The sequence below is a fragment of the Patagioenas fasciata genome, chromosome 5 (assembly GCF_037038585.1).
Source record: "Patagioenas fasciata isolate bPatFas1 chromosome 5, bPatFas1.hap1, whole genome shotgun sequence".
NCBI classification, from domain to species: Eukaryota; Metazoa; Chordata; class Aves; order Columbiformes; family Columbidae; genus Patagioenas; species Patagioenas fasciata.
In genome coordinates, this window is record NC_092524.1 from 47,701,945 (window position 1) to 47,729,161 (window position 27,217).

Here is a 27,217-nt window from a genome sequence, read left to right on the forward strand (position 1 = left end):
ACTGCTTCCCCAAACAACTCATCCTAGTGGCAGATGCCCCTCCTTCCACATGCATTGCTCAACAAATTTCGTCTCAAGAAGGGAAATGAATTCTCAATTGCAACATGCCTGGTAATTAACCGCACCGTAATTCTGATGTGCAGTGGTGTCACCTGCCATCGGGTGGGAGTGCAAAAGGCACTGCATTTTGTTGATGGTTGAACATTTGTTTTCTTCATCATTTTGACACCAGAGGTAATTACCATTCCTGAAATATTCTCTCGCTACCATTACAAAACAACCGTTAGGGACAAATTAATTATGAAGTATCTTGTCGTGACAGATTAATAGGCAAACAGAGGAGATTTCTTTTTCTTCTTTCAGGCAACTGAATAGTAAAATCTAACAGCTCCTGTGTAACTACTAGAAACACATACTTTTCTGTAAGCCAACACATATTTCATTGGAGGTGGAGGATTAGCAAAAATAGGGCTAGACTACAGAGTGTGTTTTCAAGCTTGCTTTTACTCAGCATTTGGTTTTCCAATATCATGTGCTGAAATGAGCTTGAGTCTGGGCATTGCCATATGGATGGGAGGTCTTCATGGTTGGTATTGGACCAATGTCTTCTGTCTGGGTCATGGCTGAGCAGCATCATGAAGGCTTGGAAGTGAGGACTTATGGATTTGATGGGTTTTAGAACAAGACATGAAGTCATTATCCAGACTGCTTTACGGTCACTGAGGGTTCCCTGTGTCAGGGAGGTCAGATCTGATATGCTGGTTGAGTTTCAAGTGACCAGTGATGTTTTATGTGCCTGTGTACCCCTGGAAGTCGCAAGACTACCTTCCCCAGATTATTCTTGTGGGGTGCTCTCTGAGGACTGTTGTGGTGTGGCACATAGATGGCTGCCTTCATGTACTGGAGGTGGCTGAGGCACCCTGCTCCCTGTGACTGAAGTGTCTGTCAAAGACCAGGGGAGGAGGAGTTTGAAATATCTGGATCACTCACTCATGGCTGTGTTTAGCAGCTCACCCAACTTACGTGTAGTCAGGACAGCAGTTTATGTAGGCTTGGTAACTGTGCTTTCAAAGAGGCAGTTACATAGGTATCTAATAGTTGACTGGCTACTATGGGTTGATGAGCACATGATTAAAAAGTAGTCTATCTTAGGCTCCAGAATAGGCATGTCTAGATTTAAATAGGCCTCCTGGAGGAGGCCTATTCAAATTATCAGCTTTACCTTCTTTGAAATCTCACTCAAGTTGTCAAACAGATGTTTAAACAGAGTTTATCACCTCCAGCCAAGTGCTTGTACATATGGCATTCTGCCCCTGCCCAGAAAAGGAATATGTCCTCTGTGGCAATCATTGCACAGCACCCTTTCATGCCATGGCCTTCTTAATTAGAGAACAGTGAAGCTCCACTCTTTGCTAGAGACCAAACCAAGTCCACATTTATCCCATTTTCCACATTCCCCTGCCTGCAGACATCAGTTCCCTTTTTCATTGTGACTTCAACCTTTTTCATGGGGTTTCTATATCTTTGTTTGAAGTATGTACGTGCTTTAATAAAATAATGACATGAGGCTAGAAGTCATCAGTAACATTATTTTTGTATTACTAGCATCTGATCTATTTTTATTGCTTTGCTTCACACCCATCTTGTGTAGTGCTAATTCTCTATGGTCCTTTTTGGCATGCAAATTTTGTCTTTGGGACTATCAACAGTGATTGTATTTTGCCAGCAAGGACTCATGCTTTGGAGGATCTTTGTCAATATGTTTCTGTCAGGTTTTGTACTGATTGCCTTTCTCTTGATTTTACTACATACCTTCTAGTCAACATTAGAAATTGGATATCTTTGATTAGCATGTTGATGGAGATTGTCTCTTGCCTATTATCTCCACTGCAGTGTCATCTTTGTTTTCTTTTGTCCAGTGTTAGTCTCTTACACCAGATTCTCCCCCTTTTGACAAAGAAATATTGACTTTTGCTCATGTAAGATTCAAACTGAAACCTCTGGATTCCTAGATGGCACTTTCTTTTCTAAATTGTGGCAAGCACTGCCCAATTTGCATTTTTTTCCACAAAGAAGTTGCAACTAGGTAGTGATGGACCAGACTTTCCTTACCCTGCCCTTTGGGGTACTTGCACAGGTGATCTGTGGTAATCAGCATCTCATATATGAAGAAAATATCCACCCTAGATTTCCATCTGATAAAGCCCATTTCCTGGTATTTGTACTTGCTTCTGTGGAAGGGTGGAGGATGAGGGTAGGGATATTTCTCCACAGGCAATTGAGCAGGAATCTATTTTACAATTTCCTGAATCACTCTTAAAGACTGTTGACTGGTCACTTTGATCCTGGATGGGATAGGTAACCTGGAGGTGGAGGCTTTCTGCTCCTTTTCTTCTTGTCTGTGTGCTCAACTCCCCATTCACTGCTCTTTCCTGTTGCACACAGTTCCTTGTATAGAAAATAATGGCTGACAGCGAGCCTGCAGGTGGAGGGACACTCTGTTTTCTTAAAATTAGGGTGAGACAAGACATCCAGCAGCTTTACTGACTATTTTACCCTAGATTCTTATAATATGTTTGACATTTACAAATGCAGCATCCTTGCCTCGTGGATGCTCATTCATCTCTTAGATGAGAGGGAAAAGTCAGCAACCAGTAAGGGAAAGGGCAAAGTGTTGAATGTAATTGTATATAAAGATGATCTCTGTTTTATTCCCTTCAAAACCCTGGTGAGCCACAGGCGAATGCAGGGGAGGCACGTACAATATTGTTCATTGTGATAGCAGCTGCAGTAAAGACAATTGCTTCTGGTATTGCTGGGGGTAATTCCTTCTGCTTATTGTGGGAGCAAAAGTAATCTTATTTGGGTAATGAATAACCGATACACAGCCTCACTTGGGCTCTCCTTTTGTTCATCTCAGTGAGTGCCATGCCAAATATTTGTATGTTTTACTTTATTAAACTGCTATCTCATGCTATTTTAAGTGGCATCCTCAAAGCCAATGTAAGTTCTCTCTCGTTTGTGTTCCCAGCAGCCATAAGGATTCAGTAGACCAATGCACCTTTCAGTGGCACCTGCACAAACCTATCGTTTTCAGTGAGAAAGAGAGGGAGTGGCTTCAAGGAAGGGTTTGACCTTCTAATTGCGTTTTAACAAGTCTATTGATTCTACATGAATCAGAAGAGGCACCAGCTCAGTCTCCCATAGTGGTGACATTGCTGGGATGCGAATAGACACCAGCTGCCTTTCTTGGTATGGAGCTGTGTGGTGCTAACTGGATGAAAAAGCTGGAGTAAATTTTGTATGTATTTTTATATATATATTTATATATATATATATACACACACACACACGTATTTCACTGAAGTCAGCAACTCTGATAGCCAGAAGGGAGCAGACCTGCTGAGTAACAAGGGGACGTTTCTTCTTTTTTTTTTTCTTTTTTTTCCTCTAACATAGGCACTTTTTAAACTAGTACCATACTTTGCCATTGATGATGACTTACTGGCACCACAGCCATACTCCATCTGTTGGATGTAGTGCTATGACAGTCACTGCAGCTTTTTGAAATTGACAGCATAGTGCTATGGTTGTTATCTTTCCTGACTTCCTCGTCAATCCAATTTAATCACTTCTAGGTATTTCATGTGTTACTGTCTCTCTCCTCTTCAAGCATCCTGTTCCTATGGGAAGAGGACTGTACTTTAAAGGTCAGAACTTCTCAGATTAAAGAAGGGGAAAGGAATCTGCCTCTGTCAGTTTGGTAAGGGGATGTATTGAGATCTCTAGAGATGCTGCAGTTGGAAACCCGTTTTTCTGGGTTCTGTGACCGTGCTAAATGCTGGTGCCTGTCTGGTGTAAGAGAGGGAGCCTGCTTTCTCTGCTCCCCAGCCATTGGAGTGATCTGCCAGGAGAGAACTTGCATATGGACAAGGGGGAGAAGCTGCTGTTGCATGGTTTAATGGCCTGACGTTGACTCAGATAGGACCTGACTGGAGGTCAGCTGTGACATGCAGCTGGTAGGGTGGGATTCGAATGTTGGGAAGAGAAAAATGTCAGCCCAGATTCTTTGGCATTGACAAAGTAGATGTGACGATTTCTCCCCTCCAGCTGCAGCGGCTGCCTCTGCACTTCTTTCTTCCCTGCATACCCACATGAGGAGAGCAGACTGTGTGAAGCTACCCTCTCTTGACTCAGCTGCTGAACTAGATGAGACTTACCTGAGCTTTCTCCATCCTTTCTTCTGTGCTTGATTCATCCATCCTGATAAAGCTTGCCTTTCAGTGTGTCTCTCCTTCCGTCTGACAGTGCTTCCTGTGGAAACCATGGCTTTTCTGGCTCCATTATACTGCAGGATGGGGAGCAGGAGCTTAGGGAAAAGACTGCCAGATGTCCATCCTCACCCCTGCTGCTAGGATCCTTCACTTTGCTTTGAAGGCCAGGAATATTCAGTGTTGAACAGATTCCCTTGATACTAATTTCATCTCATCATCCACCTCTTCACTAACTCTAGTAACACCCTGTACTTTTCCCTTCCTGTCTACAGTGTCTGACCTCCTGAGTAGCTGGAAAATGTTACCAGGTCAGCCTTCTTGGCACCATCTGGTTTTGTTATTGAGGACAAATTGTGAAACTTCCTCATTTATACCATCTTGGTTTTTCTGTCTTGCGGTAACTCCTGATGTACTCTTGCTTGTTTGCTTTGCTCTCTCTATCTGTGACTTCAGACCTTTATTTCTAAGTGAAGAGACCATCTCTACACCTCTGTCCCCCATGTGAAGCCTCCGTGTGCATAGCCATAACTGTATGAGCTTCGGTGACAGCTAATTCCTACTATGGCCTTGTTTGAGCTCTTCCCTCCACCTAGGGCTCAGGACCAGCCCTCGCTTCCCATGTTACTGCCTTCCCAGGGTCTTCTTACATGGACATAGCTGTTTGGGGGTTGTTCTTCCTTCATTTTTTACTGCACAACTTCATCTCTTGCTGTTCAGTGAATAGTCTACAGTTTCTGTAGGGTGTATCAGCAGCTCCTGTTTAGGGAACACTCCTGAATGTAATGTGCATCTTGATTGATCTTGTTCCTTATAGCAACTGCAAACACCAAATAAAACAGGACTTAATAGGACTGATGGCTGGGAGCCTCCCAACACAGCTAAATACAAGGCCATATAAGAAGGTGTCTTTACATTCCTCAGCATGTTTTCACTGCCGTCCTATGTGGTCTGATCCAAGCTGAGTTGAATTAATTTTGTTAGCAAGATTTTGAGAGATGCTGTGTCAAATTTATTATCCTTTCACTTCCCTCTGTAGCAGGAGCTGCAGGCGCTGTGATCAATGGATCGAGACATGTGCCTAATTTCACTGCAGCTTCTGTAAATGTGCCCTCTGTAGCCATGCTGTTGAATGACTTCCTATCCTCCGCGGGTGCTCTGCGATGGAGCATAGCACAAATCTCTTTGTATACCAACTCTATCAGGACAACAAGGCACTGAGGGCACTTTTTGGAACCTGCTGACTTTGCAAGTATTATACATCTGCGTATACATAGATTTAGTCCTTCCTTCTCGTGAAAATCTGGTGTGATTTCATCCTCATGTGTAAGCACCATTCATGTAAGTGTACATGTCCCAGCAGAGAACCTGTGTGACGGAGCTGTGTGTTGTGCAGTCACAGGTATTGTCTTCCTGCGAGGGCTCCCCTCAGGGTAAAACAGCTTCCAGAGCAGAACCTTGTTCACTGGAGGTGGTGTCTGTAGGTGTAAAGGACTCAGCTTGACTCTCAGATTCCTGTATTCAACAGTTCAATCTGGAACTGTTAGTAGGAGAGAATAGGCAGGTGATGCCATAGCTGTAGACGTGCTATGTCCCAGTTATCTTAGCATGTTATTTTCCCCTTGTCTCTGACCACCCCTTCCCAGGGCTCCTTGTTCTCCCTGCTCAGGAGACTTAGACAGAATAGTGCATTATATCACAGAGGTGTCTAGAGGGGAAACAGCTACTCCCTTCTGATTTTTCTCCTGAACTGCCCCACAGATAACTAATTGCAGCTCAGTTGCTTCTATTAACTATTTACCTAAAATTGAGCTGGCTATTGAAAATGTTTCTAATTAATACAAGGCAGATTAAAACTCATTACAGCAAGGTCGTCAGTAATGAGAGATAATCAGAGCATAAATGACCGAGCTTGGAGCACAATGAAGATGGAACACAAGCAGGTGATTGGTGCAGGTTGTGCATGCAGCAACCAGCAAGGGCAGGGTTCAGCAAGGTGACTGCTGGTGTTCCGTGCTGCGGTTGAGCAACGCTGCATCCTCCTCTCAAGAGCAGCTTGGGAAGTGACTGGCTGAAGAGATGGACCTCAGCCCAGGGTAAATGTTTCCTGAATCAAGTGGCATTTCGGACTAGGGATTGGTTGTTAAGTCACCTCTTAGTCACCTGTGCGAGTTGTTAGGAACCATGTTGTAAATCAGGGTATTAGCGGGAAGAGCCTGGGAGTATGTATAATGTAGGTGGCAGGTCAATGTCTGTGTGTGCTTGTCGTTGGAAATTCAGAGTGCTGATGACTCAGAGGGTGGGCACTGGCACATCTGTTCAGCATGATATGGGCTGGCCAGGTTTGGAAAAGTTCCTCCTCCTCTCCAGGGAAGATTTGTACAGGTCATGAAACGTGTGTGCTTTAATTTCAGCTGCCTTTAGCACTTGTGATACAAGGCCCCAGCATCAGTACCAGATTTCAGCTGTCTGATGCAGGCGCACCATGTACGTCCTTCCGTTTGTACAGAGTTCACTGGCCATCCTGCTAATTGTGTGGCTATTTGTTACTGTGTTTGTGAAACTGAGAAGCTAAGAAATTGTCACTGTAAACTAGGGGGTCATCTCCATCTGTCATCATCTGCAAGCTATAAAGCTTGCTTTCCCACTTCCTGGGTCTCCCACTGGGAACCTACTGCTGTGCCAGAATTTCTGAAGCATTTTGGCGTCTGCCAGGACTATTTTGAGCTATGGAAGTCAAAACTGAGAATTAGGGGGATGCCTTTTTAACCAGGGTTTGCACCAAGGGTAGCTACCTAGAAAGCATAGTTCTGAAAAAGTAACAATGTACCTGCCTGTGTGGGAACATTTGAAATGCCCTGCTTTCATATGGGTAGGCAGAGACCTGTAAATAAATCCTTAGGAAAGTTATACATAACTTAAAAATATAATGAATTATTAGATAGTGGGGTACATTGTACCAGGAGTTATTCCAATTTCAAAGACGTGGATCTGTCTATGATTAGCGGTATGATCAGTTAGTATTGGTATCAGGAAGCATTTGGATGGGAAATAACTGGCGTGCGTAGGAACGAAATTTTGTAAAAGGTAGGCAGGAAAGATAGTTCAAAAAGGCGACAATAAAAATTCCATTTAGAGCTGTGTGTCTCCTTGCAGCACCCCTGCTGTCAGTCAGTTTGATTACCAGGCTGACAGTGTTAGTGAAGGCTATAGTCGTTTATACTAACTGTATGCTTATTCAGATTTGTTGAAAGAGGAGATAACAGCCCCTTGGACGAAATACACTGTCATTGCAGTGGGTTGTGTTGCTGTTTTTTAAAGCACCCAAATACCCTGTTTACTTCACCAGGAGCTGTATTCCCCCTAAACATCATCACAGACCTTTTGTCATGGCACTTGATTTCAGTCTCTCAGTGTGTTAAATTGAGGTGGACATCCTTTCATTCCTCTCTGCTTTGTGTTGTCCTGGGTCATCTAAGGCTGTTCCATAGTTCTACCATTTGTACGCATATGGCCCTGTCATGATCAGGAGTGGCCAGATTCCTTTCCTATCTTCTCTGACACGTTGTTACTCCCTCCCTGACTTACCGTGTTTTGGGGGTACCTGCTACAGAGGTGTGGTGACATCCTCTCTTCCCTTCACATGGAGTCCAAGGAGCAGCCTGGCTCTCCCAGTCCAGCCCCCTGCCACTGCAGGCATCCCTGGCAGAGCTGTCTTGTCAAGAATGACTGACAGCATACATGCTCATGATGCTACCACACACCGCGTGCCACAAGACACCTCCCAGTAGCCCAAAGGCTTAGTATGAAAGACCGTACGCAACAATTCTGCTGTGCCATGGGAAGAAAGCAAGAGTCCATCACCAACATTCCAAGCCTTTGCAATGGCAGCTAATTTAGTAAATACAGAAGATCTTTGGAAGCAGGTTGAACCCCAGCAGAAGGGGTGACCGATTTAACTGGAATGTGGGAGCTGGGTAGACCAAATAGGTTTTTTAAAGAATTTAATGATGCTGGGAGCATCAGTGCACACTATTTGCATTCTATCTCTCACTGTGCCCTATCAATAGGGTAATTTTTGTCTTGATGCCTTAAGCAAGAATGTTTAAAACCCTTTAGACATTTTATTACATGTAATGTTCTTATGAATCTGTAAAATGGAGGATAGGGATCCTGAGTTTTATTAAGAGCTTTGTAAAAGCACTTTTAGAGATGAAAAGCTCCATATAAAATCAGGTATGGTTGTTTTATCATAAATGTCTAAAGCTTTTCTGAATTCCATCAAGCTCTTGGCTTCTCTATCCTCTGACAGTGAGTGCCACTGGTTAATGTTGTACTGTGCAAAATGGGACATAAAAAACCCACCAATTTTAAAATGGTTGTTGCTTTGTGGAATGCCCTGCTATTTGTTTTGTGAGAACTGGAAATAGGAATGGGAGATTTTCTTTCTGTTATTTCATATAACTCTTCTCTCTTAATGCATCAACTCTTTCTGATATAAACAGATCTCATTTCAGATCTCTTTTTTTAAGGACACTTTTCAAGTCCGTGATCATTTTTTCCCTGTCCTTCTCTGTCATCTTCTTCTGGGCCTCTTCTTGTGATGGGATGTCCAGAATCCAAGCTGAAGTTGGGCTTTCAACTTATAAAGTGGCATTTTGATATGTTTTTCTCTTCTCCTTTCTTAACATAGTCAAACAGCTTGCCTGGGTTTTCCTGACCCCCACTGTGCACTGAGCAGGTGCCTTCACTGAGCCATCTGCAATGTGATGCAAGTGTTGGGTGGTTACAGTTAATTTAGAGCCCATCAGTGTGTGCAGGCAGGATAAATTGCACCTTCCAATATGTGTAACTGTGCAGCCGTCTATGCTGAGGATGATCTGCCAGTCTATTGATAGTTAACCTATCTCTGACAGGGACTTGGTAGGGCTTATTTTTCTGTAGTGGTGAATAATTTCTCTTGCATCTCATGGAAGTTTTGTCACTGCACTGTTTTGTCCTTTGACCAGATCACTAGCAGGGAAATGAAACTTTGGTGTAAGAATGGATGTAATGGGACACTGCTGTTGTTTTTTGACAGTGATGCAGGTCAACCCATTTATAGTAGAGAGCCTCTTCTGCCTTGTGGGTGCTACCTGTACATGTTTCCCTTTTCATCACATTTCTCAGTATTTCTCAGTGTTTCCAGTGCTAGTTTGGCCTCACTGGAAGTAACAACATTGCAAGTGCTAATGTAGACAGGGTTCTGCAGCATCACCTTGTCTAGAAGAATTCAGGGCAGGTTGAAATGAAACTCTGGTAAAACCATCACTAAGTGTTGCAGCCTTGTCCTAACTAGAGCGTCACCCACTGCTGCTGTCGGTAGTGCTGGGCTTGACGTTGCAAAGGGTCAATTCTGAGCTGGGAATGGGGTAAAATGAGCAAGTGACATAAAGGAGCATTCTTGCATCTTTTCCAATAATTACTCAGTTTTCTTATCACTCTTTGTGAAGGAGTTTATTGAAAACCACTTGAAAGTCCCAATAAACATCTCCCTTTTCTCTTCTATTGACCATTGCATTAACATGCTCAGAGTATTTTAGTGAACTGGTGAAGAATGATTTTTTTTTTTTCTCTCAACATCTCTGTTGGCTTTTTTCAGTCATATCACATTTAGCTAGATGATTTTTGGTACTCTGTAATTATTGCCTCGACTAATTTAGTTTACATAGAATAAAAGCTTGCAGGACTATAATTTCCCAAATTACTCTGGATTTTTCTTAAAAGCAGGACCTTTGTTCCTCTTCACTCCTCTGGAAGCTAGCAGTTTTAATGTGCAATCCCTTTTTTATTAGGATTAGTAGCATTTCAGCTACTTTTTGAATTAATCTGTAATTTTTATGATTGAAGTTTTCAAGGTGTTATCTGGAGACATCTTTCTTGAACTACCGTCTTGGAGAGTGTCCCTCCATTGGAAGCAGCAATGGCCAGGCTTCTCCTCAGCATCCTGCCTCGTGCAGGGAGTTTCCTCCAGCAGGAGAAGGTGCCTCCTCTCCCTTGCTCAGGCTGGGAGTAGATGGGATGTGAGTGGGCACCACATGGAGCTGTTCCTGCTCACCTGCACAAGCATGTTCTTTGGTGTGAAGGTGAGAGGAGGAGCAGCCCTTCTAGCCTTGTCCTCTGGGCAAAATCCAGCCTGAAGTCCTTTGTGAGATGTCTGTGTCTGCAGTGTTCCTGGAGGCAGCACTCATCACCAGGAGTTTCTGGCCGCTTTTCTTTGACTAATTGCATTTCAAATTTTCTCTCTGCATTCCTAATCCTAATTTCACGTTTTTCCAGCTATGAGTCTGCCTTTCAGGGTTGAAATTACTTTTCTGAAGGCTTTTTCATAGGAGGAGTGGCTTCTACCACTTACCCTACGGTCTTAAGTGGCCTTCTCTTTTGTCACCAGGTCTGTTGCCAGATAACAGATACTCAAATTTTCACCAGTATATTTTAACTTGGTGTTTATTTTCTGCTAAATTAATTCATTTATTTTTACGACCAGATTAGCTTCTGCCCATTTATGGCACCTTGTATGTCTGATGCTCTAAAGAGCAGTTCTTTGCCAAGGTCTCTGTGCGTAAAGGCTCCTTCAAAAGCATCAAAATTGCTTGAGAAGCCAGGTCCGCATGTACATCAAGGATAATTTTAAAAATTTCCCTTTGCAGCTTTGCTTGCTGAGTATGTGCTTCATCCCAGAGGTGCATCTTCTCCATACTTGACAGTTATTACTTCCATTATGGCCCATATGGAACAATTTTAATAATCAGTGTTAATCCCAATCTAGGTAAACCACATGGGTCTGATAACCTTGCTATGGGCCCATGGAGAATTATTTGTCCTGCTGAAATTTCGGAAAGGGGTTTGAGGCAGGAAGAGATGTCTGTGTGGATTGAGGAAAGAACCATATACACACTCTGACAGCCTTTGTGAACTGAAGTGCTTCCTGAAGGAGGCTTATTCTTGGTAATCTTTGGTATGTGAGATACTTCCTTTCTCTGCAGTGTGCTCCTAGGCATGATGCATACAAGCAGCTCCCTGTTTCCAGCTCTTTTCCCTGATGAGAAGAGTCTTCAAGGTATTGCTTACGCAACAAAGAGCAGTTTCTTGGTGAGATTTCTCAGAGAAAACCTGTGAGACATTCTGGGGGTTTCCTTTTACCCTGCAGTTTTTTCAAGGTAGGACAGAAACGTGGGTCACTAGTGTGGGACACATTAGTAGGAATGTGGCACTCTTACTTTGCCTATGATTAGGAGAAGATCCTCTGTCAGAGAAACAAGTGCTACATCTGGACTGTGACCTAGCTTGGGGAGATACAGGCAATGAACAGATAGTGTTAGGAACATTTTTCTGCTGAAAATCCCAACCTGGTTGATAAGAAAAGAGACCTTGGAAGCTGCATTCACAGTCCTGCTTCATTTTTACTGTACTTCTGTGTCTAATACAGGCTGCAGTTTTGTAAAATGTAGGGCTACGAATGAATTTCCTTCTTCAGAGACAAGTTGGCTGGTCATCTTCTGTTTCCCTAGCAGGGGCTGGAGCTGGCATTCCGTGGTCTGAACAGCTAGTCGGTGCAGCTGTCTCTTAGGAGTTTTAGCCAAACCGGTTGTGATAGCAAGGTGGAGGATGCTGTACATGGGTGTTGTGTTCTGTTTTGTTCCTGGAGCCCTCTGTAAGGGTGGTGTCTCTCTCTTGGCCAGGACTGCTGTGTCCATGAGGCCAACTGGGCTCTCTACAGGGTAGATAAGTTTGGGAGGGTGAAAACTTCCACTATCCTTCTGCTATAGAGGAGAGAGAGGCTATTTCTGCTTCCTTCTCAGCAGTGACTGTCATGGATACACCCTGCATCCAAGTGTGTCTACAGCCAGGATTTTCATATACATGAGTTTTCCATCCTGTTTTTTCCAGGTGGTCTGTGTGGTAGGTGCATGGGAGCCAGCTCCTTTATCTTGAGCTGGCTGCCTGGCCTCACGCCCACCACCGTGCCACAGCTCTGCCCTGAGCCGTTCGATGGGCTCCTGGTGTGCCTGTGGGAGGTCACAGGGTCTGTGCTGGCCCATGCTCAGTGCTGGGGTTTTTGGAGCACATCAGCAAGGAGCCTTGACACCATTTCCCACCTGTGCTCTGAGCTGTGGCTGCCCAACACCTCGGGGGAGGTGGCCAGCCGCCAGTCCCCATCCCTGCTGCTGGCAGGGGGTTTCCTGCATAGATGGAGGCGGTGGGCAGAGGGCGATTATCAGAGCTGCATAAAAGCTGTTTCCCTGTAACGGGCAGCACTCCCGGTGCTGTGACAAACCACTAAGCTGCTTGGGGCTCCCTCCCTCCCGCTACCATTCTCTTTCACCCTGTTATTCCTTCCCTGCTTTTCTTGCTCTCTTGTCATCTTTCACAACTTTCTGTCCTTGTCCCCTTTTGGCCTGCTTTTTTGCCCCTGATGCACGGAGGGGAGGTGAGCAGGGAAACGGCAAGGGCAGAGGCTCGCTTGTTACACCAGGAGCTTTGAAGCTGGTGTGTAACATGCAGCATAGTAAGGTGGGAGGCTTCAGGCACGCTTGTGGGTGTTATTTTCTGCTTAAGTATTTGCGAGTGCTTCTGAGCAGGCTGAGTGCTGGGGGAAGCTCACGCTCCCAGCACAGGTTATGCTTGCCCGTGTTCGCCCACCCAGGAAAGTGTGCGTGCGTGTGTACATCAAGCTGTCACGTCTCATACGCTGACTGTGAGACTTGCACGTTAAGCTTTCTCCTCACACTCCCCTAGGACTCTGTTTTGGGCACTTGCAGCTCAGCACCCCGTCTGTTCCCTGACGCCTTCCCAAATGCGAGATACTCGCCCTGTCCTGTGATGTGACATGGCACTGCTTTGCATGGAGGACAAAGATAGACACTAAATGGGGCAAGGGGAGCCTGGGGGGTGCTGTTCATTCATGTTTGTCGTGTTGTTCCTTTCTGCCACATACTTTGAGGCTTTTGGTGGCATCCCTCACCACGGGATCTTGGGCAGATGAGGTCTGCAGACACAGGATTTGACCTTCGGTGACTTCTGGCACAGGAACCAGAGGAATTAGGAGCCTCCATGCAGATAGGTGTCAGGCAGTAACAGGACATGGGTGCAGAATTATTTTTTGTCATTGATTTGCTTAGATTTTATTAATGTATCGGGGTAAACTTATCTGATGTTTATTAAAGAATATTGAGCATAACTGTGTCTTTGGCAGGAGGCTTCTCTAGTAGGAGTAATAAATGGAGAATAAATCATTGTCACTGAAGGATGTGGTGGCTGGTCTGTTCTTGAGAGGTGGAATGAACCTCAAGAGCTGAAATCCAGACCAGGCAAGCAGTTGGTGGTAGGTTTTGTCATTTTGTGATTGCATTCTGGCCAATGTGAGCAAAGCTGGCAAGTCTTCTAAATCTTAGTTTCTAAACCCACTGTCACTGCAGACTCTGTTAACAATGTAAGCAGTAAGACCAAGACCTGGCTGGACTGGAGCGATGTAATTTTTCCTCATGGTGTGTCAGTGAGCTGAGGAGGATGAAGGACTGCCAATGTATTGTCCTCCTCACTGCCAAACAGACGTCTATAGTTTTGATTTTTAGCAGATTCTTGTTTCATTTTTCTGGAAGTTTCTGGGATGGTATCTGTGGTTTTCTTCTCACACTAAGACTCTAACATACCTGGTTGTGGTCCTGACTTTTGTCTTTTGACAAGGAGCTCCCAAACTCTGCAACGTAGCAGTAGATCACAGTGACAAACCAATGCTGCCTCATGGTTGGACATCTTATTCTGTACAAGGATGTAGCCCTGGACAGAGCCAAAAATTAATGTGCTGTCACTGATTACGGTGCCTGTGCAAACAAGTGTCAAAGCACCTTAAACTCTGGAGCATCTTTTCCTGGTCTGGTTCAACATCTCTAAATCAAACCAGAATCCTAATAGTTAGCTGACGCTTTAGATGATGCCCAAAATCAAGAAATGGAAATCCTTGGTTTGTTTAAATACTGGACAAATGAAAGGTACATATGTGGGCCTGTGCATGTAACAGACAGCGAAAGAGCTTGGCTGATGTTCTGATTTCTCTGCAGGTGCACTTGCGCTCTGCTGAACGCCTCCGGGAGCTGTGCTGCGCCAACCGAGGCACCTTCATCAAGGTGGGACAGCACCTGGGAGCGCTGGACTACCTACTGCCTGAGGAGTACACCCGCACCCTCAAAGTGCTGCACAGCCAGGCCCCGCAGAGCACCAGGCAGGAGATTGAGCAAGTTATCCGTGAGGACCTGGGCAAAGAGGTATGGGCAGCCATAGCCCATGCTGGCTTCTCAGGCCTCAGCAAGCCCTGGAAAAAAGGACCAAGGAGGTCCCTGGTCGTTCTCAGTTGCAAGAGATACCAAGAAGAGATATCTCCTCCTTGCCTCTGGGAGAATGTCATACAAATTTTCCCTGTCCATTGATGGGCGTTATTGGCAAGCTTAGGAAAGGAGAAGGTAACAGAGGATTAGGGGTGTGAATGCTGCCAGGTGGAAGTGGCAGGACTAAGCAGAGCAGCGTACCCCAGAGGTTGTGCCAAGACTAACAGGGTTGTTGGAGGTCAGGATGGAGGGACATCTGCCACACTGAGGGGTGGGAGCTGGAGGTATTGATGTTCAGGACAAAGATATATTAGCAGAGCCCTGTGAGGGATGACTTCTCTCCCCTGCTTGTACTCAACCAATTCCAGTGAGCACTGACAGCGCTTTACTTTCTTGAGCCCCTAATTAACCCCCAAAGAAAATAATAGCATAAATCACTTTTGGTGCTTGCAGTCAGGTAATGCAGTAGCCCAGGGTTCTGTGTCACCATTAACCCTCAGCAGCCCACAGCACTGAGATCAGAGGTAGGTACCTGTGTTCATTAGCTATAAGGAAAGTAATCACAGTACTTAGAGAGGGTGTTCTGCTATTTTGCGTTTTGCCCCTTATAAGAAGAGGTCCCCTCACACTCCAGCCCTGTTTGAGGAGAGGCATTTCAAGGATCAGAAATGACATGGTGAGAGGGAGGCAGGATGCAACAGTGTGCAAAGGCAATGGCAGAGAAGGTGCATTTGAGGGGGAGGAAGACAGGAGTTTGAAGAAGGAAAACAGTGTGTACATAGTTGCTCATATATAGAGATTTTGTTTTGGGTTCTTCTGGGCCGTTTGACTGTGTGATAAGGAGGTATAGGGGAAACATGAAGAGGTTAAGTGAAGCATTTGCACCTAGAAAGTATATTATGGACAGGTTTGGATGAGATGGGTAGACTACGTGTAGACTAAGGATCTAGGTATTTTGTAGTCACGAATGATGGTTAAGATTTCCCTGCAGTTTAATGGCAGGGTTAATGCCAGCCCCTGACCTGCAAGATGCTCCCTCCCTCAGCACTGCATCCTTGTAGCATGGCTGGTACCAGCTGTGTTCCGTAGCTCAGTGGACAGATGGAACAGGGCAGGCTGGCTGCTCCCTGCAGACCCCTGCTGCTCCATGGGTCTCCATCTGGCCATCTCCCCTCTGCAGGAGCCACGGAAAGGCACCCCAAGGTTAGCCCCCATTAAATTACCACAGCAGCCACCCCTCACTTGTTTTGTGTGGTGTCTCTCAGAGGCCGAGCCAAGTGCTCGGAGGTGAGCCATCTTCTTTTCTCTCAAGTGTTTGTTCAGCTGCCTCTGATACGCCATGGTTTCCTAGCTTTTCAGGAGCTAGCCGAACCCTCCATGCCTCATTGATTCCCAGCGAGGCAGCTCAAATCTAGTCTCCACAGCAGCCTTCCCTCTTAGCATTCACTTCACCCATATGGACAGTGCTAGGCAATATTTAATTTTAAAGAGACAGAGAGAGGGTGGAAAAAATCGCAGAAATGGGAAGAAAGAGAGAGGAAATGCTAATGAAAGAGAGTAGTGATAAAAGAGAGAAATGTAGAGAATGACATATAAAAATAAAGGAGCTGGTGAAACTGGGCAGTATTAAAAGCTGAGATAAATTCCCAGTTCTGTTAGTTACAAGATACCAAATCAAGGTATTTAAAAACATCAGGTTTGGGGAACCTGATGCACTAAAGTTGTCTTTGCTGGAGTCCAGAGAATTTAATAGGGTTAATTCAGGAACAAATTTAATTCCAGTGTAGCTACCTCCTCAGTACACTTTAAATACGATATATTTAGCTGAAATATAGATAACAGAAGGGCAAGGTGGAGTGTCAGGATGGAAGGGAGTGCAAAGTGGGATCCTGAAACCTTCCCCCTTGGGGCCAGCATCACACCTGGGAACCTGCAGATAAATTCAAATAGAAAAGAAAATACCAGTGAGGGAACATTCCCAGGGGGCCTAGGCCTAACCCTGCTGCTCTCGAGTTCAGTGGTAAAATTTCCAGTTCCCCCATCAAGCACAAGAGCAGGCTCCTCCAATGAATCTCAAGTGTAGGCAAGAAGTAATTACATACAGTTTGGATCAGTGCAGAACAAATGGGGGAAATAGCAACTGGAAATATAGAGATACCTGGGGAGGAATGTGACAAGCTGACAAATTAGGCAAGAGCTTGCAAAAGGGCATGAAGATCAAAAAAAGCCAATTTCATGTATAGACACATTTTATCTTCAGTCAGTTAGAAATAGTCTGTCTTCTGATGTGACCTACTCCTGAGAATCTTATCAGAGGCTTGAATGTTTGACAAATTGAGTGATTTTGTGGAAAAACTGGTGTAAATGGAGAGCATGCCAATGGGACTGATCTTTGAGCAAAGGCAGAGAGCTTGTGAGGTAGGTTTACAGCAGTTGGATATGGTTCTGTTGTCAGCATGCAGACTTGCGTGACATGCTGCTGATGGATGCCTTCCCATTCCAGGCCAGCGTCATGGCTGGAGACTGGGAGCTACAGCATGTAGCTCTGCTCCATGAGCTAATGCGCTGATTTAAAGGCAAGTGTTATGTGTGCTGATTGGACACAGAAGGAAAAGCATCATATATGCTCACTAGTGGGTTGCCCTATCATAGAATCATAAAATCATTTTGGTTGAAAAAGACCTTTAAGATCATCGAGTCCAACCGTTAACCTGAAACTGTCAAGTCCACCTCTAACCCATGTCCCTAAGAACCTCGTCTACACGTCTTTTAAATACCTCCAGGGGTGGTGACTTAAAGTCTAGGGGGAATCTACCTACCAGTGATCACTGAGATGAAAATAATCAGTAGTGAGCAGATGCTGTCTTTCTAATCTCAGCCATGGTGGTTTGGCTAAGTGATGGTGGGAGGTGGTGATTATCTTGAGTTGTATGCAAGAGGTTGAGGTGGGGAGTGGGATTCTCAGGACAACATGAGTAGTAGCAGTGGGAGAGGCTGTACAAACAAATCTTTACGGTGACTCCTGGAAAGAATCACCAGCGAAATCATAGAGTAAGAGTCTTTTGGGGAGATAGTGGAGATACCACAGGTTGGGCTTGCTCTGCGTGTATTCCTTGGAGCAGTTGGGAAAAGCTGTGTGCATAAGAATGGATCATGAGACATGAATGAAAGCGTCTCTCCTACCTCTGTTTTCATCTTTCTTACTTGAACAAGGTTCTGAAAATGAAAAGGTGTCAGGTGTGGAAAATGAAAGAAGTGTTCCCTATCCCACAATTGTAATTTTCTTTGCAGAGCTATTAATGACACAAGGAAAGATAGCTGGTTCAGCTAAGCTCTCTCAACAAAGTGCATGCAGAGCAGAGCCAGGCAACTTCTGGTGAAATGTGGACACCAGACATTTAGGGAGAAATACTTATTAAATACTCTGGAAGATAAATCTTTGAATGGCTGCACCCTAAAAGCACAAAATCATGGTGCCTAGAAACTAGAAATGATGGAAGAAATGTTTTGTCAGCACTGGGATTAGGGGATTTCCTCCCTCTGGCAGGTCTGTTGGAAGATACTGGCTTGTGGCTGTGAGAGAAAGGGATGCTGGGAAGGTGATGCTAGTTTGGTCCCAGAGCAAAAGTGCAGAACTCAGGACATCTCTGAGTTTGGCCAAGCCAGTTCCACATGACAGCCCTTCTGTGTCTGCTGGAAGGGCTTTCTGTAGGTCTTTCTGCATGTGATTTCTGTGGACAAGGTGCTCACAGGAGCTAATTGCTCATTACTAAGACTGATAGGACAATTATGAAACTTTGACCTTTCAAAAGTATGTCTACTTCTCTCTGCTCTGATCAAGGCCTATCCACAGTATCCCTCCTCGTAGGACTGAGTGGCTGTAGAGTAACTCGGCAGCTTTTACAACCCTGCTCTTCCAAATGTCCTTGGTGCCTTTCTGTTGGCTGGCTCCAGTACTGACCAGTGCAGTCCCTAGTATGGCTTTGTGGGTCTCACTTCTCTGCTGCTATGCAATGATAATGAGTTTGGATACTGTGACATCTCCTGGCTTCACTGTGTACTCCTGTCTATGCCAACATCCTCTTTTACCTAAAATACCTCCAGGTTTGCAGTCATATTGCACATCCCAGTAGGCCACAGCACAGATATACCCACCAAGCACCACTGTAATCCCTCTGCTGTGTACAGCAGGACGTCACTTTCCAGAGCCCATTGCTCATCAGCTTCCAGCCCTTCCTCACACATCAGCGTTTTGTAATCAACTCTCCGACCTTTTCCCCAAGACTCCTTATTCTCCCCCTCGGTGTGCTTGTGTGCTCCATGCTCTACCCAGGCTTTAACTCCCATTGGAGATAATTTTTCTTGGTGGGAAACACTCCCTCCCCACTTGTCTCTCACCACTGCTCCTTCAGAAATATCCCAGTTCCTCCACCTGTGCTGCTTTCTGGCAGCTTCCCATGAAGCCGGGTTTCTGGTCCCTGCTCCTGTGTCTGGTCTGAGGTTGTGCAGTTGGGGTAAGGGCAAGGGGGTCTCAGGCGGGGTCTGGTGGGTGCCTCTGTGGTGTGGCTGCCCCGGTGCTCTGTGACCAGGCTGCATCCTTGCCTGGAGGCTCGGGGCTGGTGTAGGGCACGGAACAGGCTTTACCTGCCATGGTGGTGAGGGTGTCTCCTTCCTCCTTGCCCCTGGACTTATCCTCACATCTGTGGCCAGTTGTTGAAGCTGTCACAGAGGTGAGTGGAAGCTGCTGAAACTGAGCAGTCTCAGATGCTATTAAGTGAGGGATCCCAAGAAATCCTGACTGGCTCTTTGCTTGGACTCCAGGTATCCACATCTGCACACACACGCCATTGCTGGGGAGTTTGCTGTGCTCCAGGAAGGCTGAGAGGTAAAACAGGCTCCATAGGGAGAACACACTGGTGATTGAATGTGTTGCTTCCGGTGCTTGTTTTGTTCAAAGCTGGAGAAAAGGGCTGGGGAGAGCCCAGAGGTCAAGGCTTGTCCCTGCTGAAGCCAAATCATATAAAGGGCTTAAGTAGACGGAAAGATAGTCATTTGGAAGGATGTCAGTCCAGCTCTGCTTTGTGGGAGTGCAGGTAATGGGAAGCAGTTTCTAATTGCTTGATTAGCCAGCACCTCCAAGGAGACTATCCTTTTCATCCATAGTTAATTGCGGCTCTTACCTGTTGTTCAAGGACTATTTTGCCATTTGCAAGAAGCCTCCTGCAGCCATATAGTGATGGAGCTTGCTGATTGAGCAGGGCAGGATATGTCAACAGTTAGACTATGATTTGTAAGCAAAGCACGTGTGGTAGAGGAGCCTCCTGTGCTGTGGTTTGTGAAGCAGGATGCATTTTCACAGTGATGTTTGGGGGACCCAACCTTCAGTTAAAGGGCTTTGGTCTCCTTGGATTCATACCATTGTACCTGACATGGCACGAAAGCTGTGCAGTAAGAAACAGATACTCCTAGTCTGAGAAGTCATTTTGCCTGCAGTAAAACTGTGGCTGAAAAGGATGCTGCCCTTTGTCCCTCTAATTTAAATTGCTCCCAAGGTTCCAAGAGCATTTTCTAGCTTGGGTACATGAGCATTATTCACCCACTGTTAAAATACACCCATATACATGTGGGAGCATGGTCACTACAATGTTGTGCAGCGATGCCACGCAGCCATTTGACAGGAAGGGACAAAAATTGTATGCCCATGTGAACCTGCTGTGAGAAAGATTTAGGATGAGACTGCAGCAAGGTGTTGATCCTCATAACCAGAGATTTCCCTGCCCTCAAACTGTTGGAGTGTGAGAAAAGACAGAGGCAATAGAAGAGACTTTTCTTTTTACTCCTATTTCTGTACGCACTCTTGGTGCAGGATGGCAGGGAGAAGAACAGACTGATTCCCTTCCTTCTGGAACTGTTGATTAGCATTTTGAGCTCTGGCAAGACATATGCTTACTTCTGATTTGCAGAACTATTGAAGCAGTGTGCAGCTCTGTGGGAGAGCAGCTAGGCCTTCAATAGGCTGTTGGGTATTACACTGCATGTCCTACAGACTCCAAGTGGCTCCCAAGGGAATAGGAGCCACTTTCCATAGCTGGCTCCGTATGTTGCCCTAGAGAAGATTCATTTACCCTGCTAGATCACAAGGTCTTCAGGTCACGATGCTGCAGATCCTGTTATGTCCCCAGGAAGCCTCTTCCTAGGCTGCCCATATGTCTGTCCCGTCTAGGATGCCAGGACACATACCTGCGTCCTCCAGTGTTGCACAGCCTTGTGGTCGAGCATTCTGTCCGAAAGCACTGATGTATGGCACAGTCAGTGCATGGCTGCTCTCATGGCTGCTTGGGGCTGTGGGACTGATGCTGAATACCCAGGTCTCCCGTAGCTCATGACCCTTGTTCTGTCCTTAGGTACCCCCCTCCAGCAACGCCATGCTGGGCTGCTCTGTGAAGTTGGCCCTCACATATATCTCTAATAGGCAGGGGGAAACTAGATTTAGATCGGCATGAGCCTCTTCTGCATGCTCTGGGAGGTATGTCCATCTCAGGAAATCTCCTCTTCTGCATGAGTTACCCACTCTCCATTACCCACCAGAGTGGAGGCTGCGCTGTGGTGGCCATTATTCTGACAGTGTGAGGGGCTAGGAAGTGGGACGGGAGGATTTGGCCCTTCTCCCACCCCTCTGAGCCTCTCTCAGCAGGCCCGTCAGGGCTTCCAAGCACCCATCAATAAAAAACACATTTGTGTTAAAACTGTAATGAGGAATAAAAAAACTTCACATTTTTTCAATAACTCAGGATATAAAAAAGAGATTTTTATCAATTATGAGAAGGATTTTGGCCATAAAAAGGTAATTTAAAGAGTCTGAGATGGATGGGGAATAGCATTAATGTCACCCAGAACAAATGGGCCCGCATTACTCAACTGAAGTGCAGGAGCAGCCGCCTGTGCTGGTGCTGCTGTGGCTGCAGCCTCCGCCGTGCTCTCCCTGCCCTGTCTCTGAGCAGAGGCCCCAGCCACTGGTGGATCTCAGTAGAGCTGCCTCCACAGTGGGTCCTCCTGTGAGCAGTAGCTGCCCAGAACCGATGTTCCACTGGCAAGTGCAGACAGGGAAAGCAAACAGGGAGCTTTGTGCAGCCTGGTCGGTTCAACTTGCTTTGTCCCTTGTGTCCCTGTTTGCTCTGTTTGCAAGCTCCTGCACTACTGACCCTTAATGTCATACCAAGGACAACCTGGTGTCCTTAGTACCAGGGGTGTTTTGGGACACGTTACTTCCTCCTTCAGTGGGTTTTCTCTTCACTGATGTCTCCTGGGAGAGGATCTGGCTGAGTCCTGGCAGCCTCTTCCTGGGTGTTCTAATGCCCATTGCCCAAGAGAGGAGAGGGAAGGGTCTGTGGATAGATTAGAGGATAATCGCCTTGGGCTTCTTTCAAGTTAACAAAGATTTACAATCCAGGAGGTAGAACAGTGGGTTTTCTGAAGGATTTTTTGGAGTTCTTCTGCAAGGAAGTGAAAGATTTGAGATCAGAAAATGCAATTGTGAATGGCCCGGCAGGGAGTAGTTCTAACCTGCATGCTTCGTGACTTTTTTTTTTTTTCTTTAATTTACAAATTCTTTAGGTGCCTGGGGGTTAGTGCATGACATACCTGCATGGAATTTGTTGGCTCACAGTGTCTTGTGTGCAGATGGCAGACTCTCTTCAGTATGGTTTTGTCAGAGTTTTGATGACACCTGAAGTGTTGCTCTGATGCAAATAAATCTTGGCTGGCACTGCACACTACAGCTGTGTCGAGCTGTTTGGTGTCCAGGTCCTGCAGAGGTAGTGGATGTGCTGCACAGCAGTTCTCTAGCCGTTGGCAGAAACCACCTCTCAGCACATGGGTAACCCTTCCAGTTCCAAACAATCACTGGAAATTGCTGTCTGTAACTGGGATTCATATTCCTGATGTGGCCTTCTTGCATGTGGAGAGTTTCTGTGTGTCTCATTTACTCATCAGACTTTATGCATTTAGGACATCGCAGGGTCTGGGCAGGGGCAGAAACACTGAGCTGCTGTGTGGAGGGACTGGTTTGTGTTTCAAAGCCTGCTGCTAGTATACAGAAATATTCTCTCTTGATGCTCTGATCTAGCCACAGGCTGGGTTTAGTATGCCTGATTTTTCTTTAAGGGAGCAGGGAATCCTGTCATCTGCCTGCCTACTGATCTTTTAATATCCTACCTGATTCTGCCTGGTTAGCATCTCCTGTTTTCTTTCAGAATTTTATGTCTGCTCAGTTACTTTGCTCTTGACCCATTGAGAACATGAAAACATGATGCAGTGAGTCTGGTGACTGTTGGCAATAGATTCTTTGTAGATGAAACAAATGACCTAAGATGAAAGGAGTTATAGGGCCTGACCTTGGCATATCTGCATTTTCCTAACATGCAGAATAGACACATAGCATTTTTATGAATTTTAAAGATGTATAGTGATCTAGTAAGCTCTGTTTTATGGCGCTTCTGGGATCTGTCTGAGAGACAGCTCCTGATTCCATGGAAGAATGCTGAGCTATAAAGTACTTCAACCTTACCTGCAGGTTCTCCTCCTTGTGAAAAAGCTGCTATGGGTCAAAACATCGAAAATTCTCCTCATGAGAATCCTCACACTCACCATATTTTTGTGTTTTGAGAATTGAAGCAAAAATCTGGATCTCAGGAACCTTAAAGGTCTTTCCACCATAATTAAGGAAAGAGTGTCAGTTTCTAGTGGGCAGGCCAGCCTGAGAGAACGGAAGTTTTCTCATTTTCTCTTTGGAAATCAAATTATGTTTGTGAACATTAAGCACATTTTACACTTATTTTCTGTAAGCTTTGCAGTGCTTTGGTTTTATAGGATGTGTGGTTCTGAGCCAAACCTGTGAAGCTGTCTGTGACAACTGAAGCAACAAACTCACATGACCTATTGTTTGTGCTAGGAGAGCTCAGCTGAAGCACACCCATGAGTTTTTCCCTTGCAAAGCTCACATAACCACTCCATCTCAAGTTGGCAAGTTCTTGGAAGAGGCTGTTCAGCACCAACCCTTCCAAATTTCAAATTAGTAGAAATTAGTAGAAAAGATACATTAGTTGGCTCATCTCAGATAATGAATGAAATTGAGGTGCTATCAGTTGTGAGTGGAGAACAAAGCTAGTTTTACCAAACACCTTATGGGATTTAACTGATTGGTTCAGGTCTATTAGCTGTTATTCTCATTTATCAAGAAAGGCTGGAAGGAGGCTAGAACAATTAAAATTACCAGGGCTTGTTAAGAGGGGTTACACTAAAGAAGTCTTTCCATGTAACTTCTGCTGCTGTATCCTTTGTGAGCTGCTAGTGTCTCTGCCCTGGCTGCCTTCCTCTTTTTTTATTGTTTTGTTTATAGGAGCTGTGAGGCTGGTACTTAATGGCAGATCCTGTCAAAGATCTTTACTAATCCCTTGCAGTCATCAGAACCAGCTCAGGAATTACAGCTTGGCTGCTCCAAACACTGGGTGGTTCTCAGTGAGTGACGAGGCAGGAAGGGAAGAGTATGGACTGTACTGGTTCTGTGGGCCTTATCTCTCTGTTGACTATACAACTGATGACAGTGTGTTGGGTTGAGCATCTCCAGTGACGGTGTTCTGTGCCCAATGAAGGAGATGGTGCAGCCTGGCCAGTAGCAGACTCTGGGCTACTCTCTTCTGGCTCTGCTCTCCACAGGGCATGTCTGGAGAGGATCTCAGTCCTTGACTCTTCTTTGGTGAGGCAGCTCTGCAGGCTATGTTGGGGTGTTTTTTGAGATGAGTGCCCCTGCTTACACTAAATAGAAACTACCCAACTGTTTTACCTCATCTACAGGAGCCCAGTGATTTTGAACCATAGGAAATGGAGCTAGAGACCAGTTGGTGTTTAGAGGGTCCTTGTCCTGTTCCTATTCCAGGATCTGACTCTGTTCAGAAGTCGGGCAGTTGGATTCTGGCTCTGGTTGCTGGATTGCTTGGAAATACATGTGAATGAAACAGAATTAACCCCCTACCTTTGTTTCCTTAGCCCACTTTTCTCCTTTTAACAGCCTCTAGTGGTACAACCTGGGGGTGCCAGAGGAGAAATTAATGTTCAAGGCAGAAGACAAATGAGGTCTTTCCCAATGCACCCCAGACTAGCAGCCATTTTCTTTGCAATGTTTGTCACCCTGCAGTGGCAGCAGCAATGATAGGCCTGTAAGTATGGTTGATTTATGTTAACTGTTGAAACGATAATGTTTAATCTGTAAAGTGCTAATCTATTTTTTATGTTGATTATGAATAGGCCAGCTGTGCCTACTTTCCTATTCATAGAGTTTAGTGAACAAGCCCATTTCACAGGCTGGGTTTGGAGGGTGATTTACATGAGATCAGACACTACTGTAAGGAGAGTAAATCAGCTGAGTTACACCACTGAACCAGGGACCTGGCAGCCCAACAAGAAGATCTGGGGGCAAGGGAAGAAACATGGGAGCAGGAGACAGCAGAGACAGAAAATAAATAAATTGTAGAAGGAGCAGATGGATCAGAGCAGAGACATGGAAAATAGGGGAAGTATGGGCAGAAGAAGAAAGGAGAGGTTGATACTCAGACAGGAGATTGACAAGAAGGAAGCAGAAAATGATGTGGCTGCTTTAGGACAGGACTTCCCTCTCTAGATCAGTGCAGAAAGCTCTGGGCTCCAGCGTTTGTAGGACTGGTCATTAGGGGATGCACAGAACCCCTCCCCCAGCATGGTGCCAGTGAGGCTGTTGGCAGAGATGGTTGTGGATTTAATTTGCCCAGCAGTTGTCTCTCTCAAATGACTTTCCTGGATCTCTGGACATTTTTTCTGAGAGCAGGCTGCGAAGGATACAAACTCCAGGGTCCCATCCAGATGTCTTTATAAGTTATTCTACTTTGACTTCTCTTCAGTCCCTGCACCTTGTCCTCTGTGGTGTGGACTGCTGTACCTCTGTGCCTCTGGCACCCAGCAAGGCACAGTCAGCACTAGTAATGGGCTTTTCGGCTTTACATCTTTGGCAGGGCTTTACTACCTTTTTAGCATCTTTCTTCTGATGTAGTGACCTCATTATATCTCTTTCTTGATATGAATTAAATTCAGGCAGAGCTGCCCACATCTGCCAGGCTACATGTCCTTCCACGTCCACATCAGATCCTCCCTCCTACTTCTCTGTCCTCTTACTTTAGGGCAATGCTGTGCTTTAATAACACATTGTCACGCTTGCATCGATGTAATTATGACTAAAGCCTGATGAAGGGACATAGCTGGGCAGAATCTAGCTGGGACCAGGCTTTGCCCTCTGTGCATTTTCGTTGTACTGTGCCTCTGTCCACCCTGGCATCAGGCTGTTGGATTGTGCAATGCTGCTTCTGTCATTCCCACTCTTTGTCCCAGGCTTTTCCCCTCATCCCTTTCTGAGAAGACACATAAAATCATTCCATATTGTATTCATGGGAGTATGCCTCTCTTTCTCTCTCCATTTCAGGAGCTGTAACAGAAGGGTTGGTCAGTGTAACATATACTCACATGTATGCAGTGCTGTCCTGCCAGGTAGGGGCCCTGCAACACAGGCCTCTGCTCCTCCTGCATGCCTTGCCTCTGTCCACACACACAAACACCTGTCCTGGCTTTGTTCTTCACTGGTCTCTCTGTGGCTGGGGGATTTCACCTGCCATTCCCCACACAAGCTGTACACATCAATGCACTCTGCCCTGTGCCTCCTGCTTAACTTTGCATAGGCCCTGGCACAGCTTTGCTTGCTGATCAGGGGCTTGTAGCCCACCTCCCCCAGCCATCCTCTCACAACTCTCTGTATAGTCACACAAACCTGCCCACAGACATTTCTCCCGCACCACCCCTTCTCTCTTACTTGTCTCAAAGCCCCCAGGCTTTCAGAGCTGAATCAGAGGCATTTCAGATGAGGCACAGGTGATGGGTGTTCCCGAAGGTCCCTGTATATCCTCAGGCTCTGGCAGCTGGTTATTTCTCACAGGGCTGCTGCTGTTGTGCAGGCTTACTGCTGACAGGGCTCTTGGGGCAACTCTGCAGTCCTCAGCAGAGCCTCCCTCTGCTGGGCTGTGATTAACACAGAGCCTGTTTGTTGTGGATCTCTTGACCCTTTCCTACCCAGGTTTCAGCCAGTGTGTGGCAGGGATGTGTTTATGCTTGGAGTCAAAGTGGTCTTGGCAATTTATTTGCTTCTGGGTACTTTCTTAAATCTTACCTTCTTGCTTAACGTGGCAACTGGCCCTGTCTCTGTGGCATTTTGGAAGAGGTTTCATCTTGATATGGGAAAGAAATGTTTTACATTGAGAACAATCAATCAGGGGAACAACCTCCCCAGTGACATGGTGAAATCCTTCACCACTGGAAGTTGGACAGGCTGCTAGGTAATCTCATCTAGGCTCCCTTTCCCATAAAAGATTGGACCAGATGATCTTTTGAGGTCCCTTCCAACCCAGCCTGTTCTATTGATTTGCTCTTTCTTTCTAAATGTGCTGTCTTTGCAGCAGGCTGGTGGAAATCCGTATGGATAATATGTCATTTGGGAATATGTCTGCA

The 27,217-nt window shown here is 45.7% G+C and overlaps 1 protein-coding gene across 8 annotated transcripts in view; it reads left to right on the forward strand.

The window, feature by feature from the left end:
• ADCK1 (aarF domain containing kinase 1) overlaps positions 1-27,217 on the forward strand; it is a 109,490-nt gene that overhangs the window by 24,950 nt on the left and 57,323 nt on the right. For 7 of the 8 annotated variants that reach the window (XM_065839135.2, XM_071809485.1, XM_071809484.1 and 4 more), the window contains one exon: positions 14,372-14,575. The exons of the other annotated variant lie outside the window; for it this stretch is intronic. In XM_065839135.2, the coding sequence (XP_065695207.1) occupies positions 14,372-14,575 (204 nt within the window). The remainder of the gene's footprint in view (positions 1-14,371; positions 14,576-27,217) is intronic. 8 annotated transcript variants of the gene reach the window in all.